Source organism: Stegastes partitus, unplaced genomic scaffold (genome assembly GCF_000690725.1).
Source record: "Stegastes partitus isolate 25-593 unplaced genomic scaffold, Stegastes_partitus-1.0.2 Scaffold25, whole genome shotgun sequence".
NCBI classification, from domain to species: domain Eukaryota; kingdom Metazoa; phylum Chordata; class Actinopteri; family Pomacentridae; genus Stegastes; species Stegastes partitus.
In genome coordinates this window covers 1,388,546-1,396,687 of record NW_007577756.1, presented here as the reverse complement: position 1 = coordinate 1,396,687, position 8,142 = coordinate 1,388,546, and the positions used below count along the sequence as shown (strand labels likewise).

Sequence of the window (8,142 nt, the reverse complement as noted above, 5' to 3'; positions counted from 1 at the left end):
TGATCTACATACATGTTCAATTTTATGGTGTGTGATTTCAAACATTGAGGATTATGTAACATAAAATAAGTCTCAATGAATAGTTAACAGAACAATGACAAAAATCACTCTACACTGACTGGAAATGCCACGGTGGGTAAAATCTAGTCCATGCCCGACCACTCCAGCTGCTTAACAGTGCACACACAAAATGTTCTTGACAACTTGAGACTGTATTAAATTTGCCTCAGACCTCTTTAATTCAAGACAGGGTTTGGATTTTTAATTCCCATTGTTCTTGGCACACCTTTCGGACACTTGCACCATTTTGCTGTACTGACTTAAGACTGGTGCAAATATGGTGTTTCTTTTTTATTAGTCTCACTGCTTATTCCTATACATTTTTAAGTATTGTTAATTGCTACTTGATTTTAAGTCCACAGCTTTGAAAACAAGGGTGGTCTCCGAGAATTAGCGGACCGGTAGCAGCCAATACAAGGCAAGAATTACCGCGGCAACATTATTTTAGCCTCTGAAGTTACTGCAAAAATGTCATATTCATATCACAAGTGGCTTTTAATGGTACAGTGGTTGCATGTCTCTATCGTGGTAATGGCCTTAACGTATGAATACACTCATGTAAGATCACACTCAATAAAAACAAAAAAACAAGGGTGATTGTGTTTTAGGTGGTGTGTGTGTGTGAGACAAACAAAAAAACTGGAAAACAAACTGCGTGTTCACATTTATTAACAGATTTATTCAAAAGGAGATGAAAACCAGAGATGAATTCATGGAATCAGTAGATGCCAGCCAACGTTGTGTTTTTGTAAATCTGTATGGTCTCCACTGCAGCTGCGCAATTATAAAAATAATCAAGTTTTAATAGAAATTGGAATTTTAAATACGCCATTATTTCCATGTAGATTTACATGGTTTTACAAATTGCCATCCACCTCATGTTACATCCACAGTTTCGATGGTACCTTATGTGGTCATATTCCAGGCATATTATAAATATATTACACAATGAATACAGACATTTATTTTTTATCTCAATATCTGTCAGAAAACAGAACAAGTAGATATTTTCCCCCCAAATCACTCTGCTCTAGTCTCCACGATCTGGAACCGATTGGAAAAACACTGTATTCTTCTCTGGTTTTCACAAAACAGTCCAACCAAAGGCATGTGTCTTAAGTTTCACAGCTTTACTGGAAACAAAAGACACAGAAAAGGCACAGTTACAGCAGCCTGGCTCAGCTACAGCAGCCCTTCGTTTACTTCTCTGCTGTGTGTCAAATGTTACAACACTAGAAAAATACTAACCGACTTCAGTAATTCACATTGGCAACAGAAATGAATAAGGGCTTTAAATCCACATTGGAGAAAAAAAATAAAAAAACTTCAACTTCATTATCTCACCCAGCATTTATATTAACTATTCCTTTCAGTCTTGGTAACCTGAAGATAGCTTTTTTTTAACACTGTGTACAGCTCAACAGTTAACTCCTCTACTAAAGTTGTACTGTTCCCCAGTTCGGGTGCAGTCCACTTCAAGTCTTCACCAGATCCCATTAAATCTTAGTCCAGTTTTTCAAGATGTCCCCTGCTGCCTCCAGAGTACTGTCTTGCTGTTGAAAGAAAGAAAACACGTGTTTCCCAACAGAGAAGAAAAAAAAAATGCACCCAGCCAGCATTAACACTCTGAACCCCAAAACCTGCCAGTGATTTTGAAAGGGATTTTATCTTTTAAACAAATTGCCAAGATGATGCCATTTATCAGCTTCAAAACTAAAAGAATCACAATCAGCACAACCGTGAAACCATAAGTGACTCAGCTGCAGTCACATGACAAAAACTCATTTTTTTGCTGAACTGCAGGCTGTGTTTAGACAGATGGGGGACAAGTATGGGGAAAAAAATTCAACATAAGTAGCAAAATAAAAACAGAATGTACAATCGCCATATTTTTCTAGTATTGACAACATCTGTGGGCTTGAAACGTTATTGTACATTCCAGGTTTTTCAAAGAAATCCTACTTATGCTTTTCTTTTTTTTTCTTCTTCTTTTTTTATATGATTTATGGCATTATAACCGTCTCATAATGCACAGAGGACATTTTTAAGTTCTCTCTGCTTCTAGCCACGGTTGTGTTGTTTCCATAGAGGTGCAGAACTTTTATCTTTCAGTGAAAAATGATCCCACAGTGATGTAGAATATGAATGTAATGGGAGCAAAAAAGACCAGAAACTGCTTGGGATTCAGCGATTTAAGTTTTACTGGATCATTTTGGAGATTATGTCTTCTTGGTTTGTAACAACTGGAAACTTTCTCTATTTACCTTGATGAAGCACAGGCGGATGTATTTCTCAAACTGCTTCTTGGACTCATCTCCAACAAACGCTGTGACTGGAATGGCTGCTAGTTTCTGCATTAAATATATTAATGAGTACATTTTTTTTAAAAAGCAATAAAAATATGTGGTTAAAAAAATGAGTGTTAGAATGAAGAAGTGTATTTACCTTTTCTCTAATCATCCACTTGACAAACTTGTAGTCATAGGCCTCATCATCAGTTATATGCGACAGGTCCAGATCTACAATGAGGAAGAGATATTTACAAGCAGAGCTAGGCCCCGTTTACACGTAGCAAAAACGCTGATATTTCAGTGCGTCTGGGCCTTTGGTTTACACGTAAATGAAGCTACAAGTCACTGAAAATGATCGTATCTGAAAACTCCGGCTAAAGTAGAGATTTGGAAAAACTCCATCTTTACGTTTGCATGTAGACAGGAGGAGACAGAGTTTCACATCACAGTGTGCGACCCATGTTTGCAGTTTGGCTACGTCCATATATTTGGACTGACATGTTTCCCAGTCAACATTGTCAAGTATTTGACTTGTTTTGTTCTCTAACACCACATTCAGGAGAAGCTCCACTTCTCTGTCGGTCCAAACAAACAACCCTCGAGCCATTATCGTTGAAGCAACAAGAAGCTTTCGTTGTTGTGTTTTTTCCAGGATTGTTATTGGCTAGCATAGCTTCATGCTTCTTGTTACACTGCCCCCTATAGGTCTGGGAGCTCATAGCAGCTCTTATTAAGAGCTGCTATGAGCTCCTTAAGTTAACGACATGTCTATGTGAATTTGTGTAAACAAAGATTTTTTTGAAAACAATCTGGTGTGAAAAATGTTATTTTTGAAAACGTAGATCCATTTTTGTGAATACCTGGCTATGAGTAAACGTGGCCTTAGAGACAGTCCCACTGCTATCCACATCAAGAATTCAATAAACCCGCAATAATGTGTTTTCTGGTCACTTGGAGGCAGCAGAAACAAGGTGTGCAGGCATGTGCCTGGTTCCACAATATACTGGCTCAGTAATAAGATGTTGAAAGTAATAAATATATTTAAAAACCCACACACTCACTCTTCAACTCAACTTCAGTTTCCATCTCGTGGTTGAATGCCTCGGCCAGCCAGTCAGGCTGCAGTTTAAGTCTGTACACAGACGATGCAGCAGTGCCACACCAAAGGGTATCACGAGTGTAAGTGATTGTGACGTCAGTTTAACAGAGCAGTAACTCACTGAGAGATGTGACGTCCACCAGCATGAAGTAGCCTCCCTCTGGGATGACAGGAGTCATACCAGCCTCCTGCAGGATGGAGGCCAGCCGGTCCCTCTTCACCTCAAGTTCTTCTGCCAGTGAGGTGAAGTAGCACTCAGGCTGACCCATCAGCTCATAGTTGAGGAGTAAACCTTGTGCCACGGCCTCCTGAGGACAAATACAAAGCACTCTCATGTCACTTCTCATGTGCACTCTCTCATAAACTCAAAGACTTCCTTATGTAAAAAGTTTGGCAGACTAACCTGTAAAGGTGTTGGGCAGGTGTACAGCGTATTCTGCATGACAGTCTGAAGATGCTTAGTTAAGTGCTCAGGTCCTATAGACCAACCAAGCTACAAGTCACAAATGTAAAAGCCACAATCAGAAGCAGATCAGGATTGAATATCAGAACTTGTGTTCTAAATCTACATTTTTCTTACCTTCCATCCAGTAACACTAAATGTCTTCCCTGCACTGCTGATAGTTATGGTTCTATCCCACATTCCAGGCAAAGTGGCTGCAGAGAAACAAAACATTATCACAAACTCAGGATGTGATTCTGAGAATCTTTAAAAGTCAATAATAACATGTTCTTCAGTTGTTAACATTAAAAAAATCTAAATTTATGCTAAAAACAGGTTTAAGAGATTTTGCAGAGCTGTGCTGACACGTACAAAAGAAGTGCTTTAAATTCATGTTAGTGCATTTTACACCTTATTTACTTTTTCTGTCAGACAAGTATGTGAAACTGAAAATGTACCAATTTTGATGTGCTGATGTCCCTTGTAGACGAGCCACTCATAAACCTCATCACTGAAGCACAGCGTGTCGTGTTTAATACAGAGGTCTGCGATCATCTGCAGCTCATCTCTGGTGAAAATCTGCAGAAAGAGGCCAAGAACTAATGACAGCATTCAACTTCTTCTCAGCAAGCTTCTCAAACACAGTCGCTGCTTCTCATTACACTAACGTGCTTCCACATTTCTCCTATTCTGTCTTAGTTCCTCCCAGTGAGGATTTGAGAGCCACGTTTCTTTTATATAGGGTGGAAGGTGGTCGAGGTGCATTTAACCCTCTGAATGCCAAGAAGGAGAATTCAAATGTCTTTTGTGCAGCATGATACAGTTATAATGTCATAAGTCATAATTAAGATTAAACCAAAGTTGAATTTCTTTCATCATTCATGACTAAAAAAAATGAAAAACTGAAATCAATATGTACAAGAAGTCTCTAAACAAACAAAAAAAATGTGGCTTCACATACTATAGATATTATACGACTTATATTTTAAGTTCCCTCTTTACTTGTCTCTACTCAGCTCCATGCAAACAGCCTGCAGTTCTGTCCAGTTTAAGCAAAAGGTTCCTGAATGTTTGCCACATAACTGTCAGTCACTAACGGCCTTACAGTGGTGCCAACGACTACAGTTGTTTATTTTGGGCAAATTCTTCAATGAAAAATATACAATAAAGTCATTTTCATTCAATATCACAATTTTAAGATCAGCATGTCACAGATGGGTAGTTCAAGGACCGTCAAAAAGTTACAAATCCTGGGATTTCTCCTATTTTTACAGTTTCTGGCTCATAAATTGTGTCATTTTGTTTTAATGTTTTTAATGACAAAATGCCTTTTATTGGTGGTTTGGGTTTTAGAGGGTTAAAGGACTGGACGACGGGTCTGGGTCACGGGAGAGAAGAAATACGGAAGCATCGGTTAGTCTAATGAAAAGCACCTCATGAGTGATGACTGTGGTCTGTACTTACCTTCCCAATTGGATTGTTCGGAGTGTTAATGATGATGGCCTTTGTCTTTGAGTTAAATTTACTGGAAAGCTCGTCTGGGTCGAGGAACCAGTCAGCACTCGTGCCTGTCTTCTTTCCAGGCTTCTAAAATTTTTCAGAACACGTTTTCTGTCATGGCTCCTCACTTTACTAACATCCTCAAACCACGTAAGTCTGCAGTATTTACATACTACATGTATGAGGGAATCTGCATGTTTAAATATGAAAAGTGATCAAATATTGTAATGATGTCATATTACATTATGAATATTTGTTTTATGAGATTGGTCTGGATGTTTGTGTCACAAAATTCCCTGACTTGTCCGGATTGTAATAAATTCTAATAAAGTTTACAGGAAATCGTCAGAATCTTGTGGTTTGATTGTGAATCAGGCTTCAAGTTGCATTTCATGTGATTTTAAAACATTTTAAATTGAATTTGGTGAACATTTAGAAAACCTGATGTAAACAGCAAGTCAAACTTACAAGGCGTAGCGGTATGAACACAGGCTTGGCCCCTGCCATTCGCACCATCGGCACATAGCAGTCAAAGAAGGGTTCAATGATGATGACCTGGAGGAGGCGACATCACACAAGAAACATGCTGTTAACACTGGAAGCATGTTTAGAAATGAACATATGAATGTGTATGAATATAAAGTCAGGGAGAGAAATGTGCTCACCTCATCTCCTTCTTCCACCAGTGCCTGCATGGTGCTGAATAAGGAACCGTAACCGCCGACTGTGACCAGAATTTCTTTTAAGGGGTCGATCTGGCGTCCGTAGACCTTCCCATAAACCTGAGAAAGGGCCTTTACCAAAGGTGGATGACCCTTCAAACCGATAGAGGACACAAGTTTAAACAAAATGACAGAACAAAATGTAAACAGTAAACTTCTGGCTTCAGCAAATATTTCAATGAAAACTGTGTCATAGCATACGGTTGATTTTTATATGGCAGCTCCTGTCTCAGTACCTCCCGCCTGCTACTTTACTGAATGGAGAGTTTTAGCAGGTCGACGTATTTATGAAACATGAAAGTGAAATTTCAATATTGTCCAAGACTGACTGATAAAATATTTGTACCTCACTTTACTAAAAATTACATTTGTGACCCATCTGCATCAAATCAGTCGCATTGCGCTCTGGACTATTATGCGTAAACAAAAGCGGCATGTTGCTACCACATGATGCAAATCACGGGACAGGATTGGCTGGCAGTGACACGTTGCTCGTGGCGCCTGTGCACAAGTGATTTCTGAGGCTTCTTTCTGGTGTTACCTCTCATGCATGTATTTGACAGCGATATGGAGTGTAACATTATTATGCTCTGTAACATTATATGTTACCTACATGTAGAAAACAACTAAATGGACCGATCTAAGTAATAAACCCAAAATCAATATTCTATCATGTGTTAACGTGATTCAGGCTGTAGCTCGGATATTGCCCAAGGCACAACCCGACTGATTAGCAGTGATGCTAACGGCTGCAACTGTAGCTGACACGTTTCATATCTTACAGCGGACTTCCTACATTTGTGATGTGATGAATCTTAAATCTGCAGCATCCAGAACTTTATCATCAGCTAAACCACATCTGCAGCAGGTGGAACCTGAGAACCAGTGAGCTCCACAGCAGTTCAGGCCATTTCTACACATTTCTACAGGTGCAGTTTAAAGTGCAGCTTCTGAGGACATAGCGACGGGCCAGCCAGGGAGATGGGGGGTAAAAGGGCACCAAGAAACACCAAGTGTTCAAGGTGAGCTGGAGGATTTGTTTTTTAGCTACATTAGTGATTTCTTAAACACTGAGAAGTTTGGTCCTAAATTTCTGACTGCACCTGAAACAACATCAAAATCTGTATTCAGCTCCTTACAAGAAATGCTAAATGAATTAGCTTCTTTTTTTAGCGGTCTGCCATGAGTCACTGCTACGACAGCTAATCAGACTCACAAAGCCTCTGGTGTACTGGTTCATCCTGTCCACTGATGCAGCCTTCGCTAGCGCCTCCTTGACATAAGAAGGTGGAGGGATGTCTGGAAAGCCTTGGCCCAGGTTAACGACGGATGGATCGGCTGCCAGTGCAGTAAACGCCACCCTAAGGTGACAAAAGAAAAAATCTTTACAAGACAGAATAGAGCTCATAAGATGTTTCTGACAGAAGGACAAACAGTCAGCCACGAAATACAAAGGCACAGACGCTGGTCTGAGAGCTGTGCAGTAACTGGACCAAGAAGCCTATGAACTTGTTGGTAGTGGCTTATTTTACACAGTTATTTTCAATAAAGTTTCCTCATATTTTTAGCAAAAAATTACATTGCTAATCCCAAGAAAGTCCTACACAGTTTGGCACTACTGACAGTGAAATTAGGAAAGCGTTGCCACATATACTAATGATACGCTTATTATAGTTGATATGATGCATTTCTTTGAAAAATAGGTAATTATGTAATAAGCAAGAAAAAAGTTCCCAAACTGACAGTGGACTTTGGTAGAAACACTTAATTTGGATCTTCTAGACTTTGAACTGCCATATGGTACAGAGTCACTTGGTAGTCAGTGAATATTTAACCTCTGGAGAGTAAAACCCCACTGGTGGGTTTGAAAGGCGTGGCATCTTTCAAAAAGCACCAATATTTCACCATTAGCCAGAAACTGTAAAAAAAAAAAAAAAGAATCGTCATACCTGCCGCAGCAGAGGTTCAGATGAACTACTTATGAGTTCCTGGGTTCTACATTTCCCATAATGCAACTTGGTACTATTT

The 8,142-nt window shown here is 39.4% G+C and overlaps 1 protein-coding gene across 1 annotated transcript in view; it reads right to left on the bottom strand.

Moving 5' to 3' along the window:
- Nucleotides 1-712: 712 nt before the first annotated feature.
- The window catches only part of LOC103368782 (kynurenine--oxoglutarate transaminase 3), an 8,395-nt gene continuing 965 nt past the window's right edge, over nt 713-8,142 (bottom strand). The window contains exons 2-12 of the mRNA XM_008297267.1: nt 7,331-7,475; nt 6,058-6,207; nt 5,861-5,947; nt 5,357-5,479; nt 4,351-4,471; nt 4,031-4,107; nt 3,854-3,943; nt 3,572-3,758; nt 2,506-2,579; nt 2,325-2,411; nt 713-1,613 (exon numbers count right to left, since the gene is read on the bottom strand). Of these exons, the coding sequence (XP_008295489.1) occupies nt 1,557-1,613; nt 2,325-2,411; nt 2,506-2,579; nt 3,572-3,758; nt 3,854-3,943; nt 4,031-4,107; nt 4,351-4,471; nt 5,357-5,479; nt 5,861-5,947; nt 6,058-6,207; nt 7,331-7,475 (1,198 nt within the window). The 3' untranslated portion in view covers nt 713-1,556. The remainder of the gene's footprint in view (nt 1,614-2,324; nt 2,412-2,505; nt 2,580-3,571; nt 3,759-3,853; nt 3,944-4,030; nt 4,108-4,350; nt 4,472-5,356; nt 5,480-5,860; nt 5,948-6,057; nt 6,208-7,330; nt 7,476-8,142) is intronic.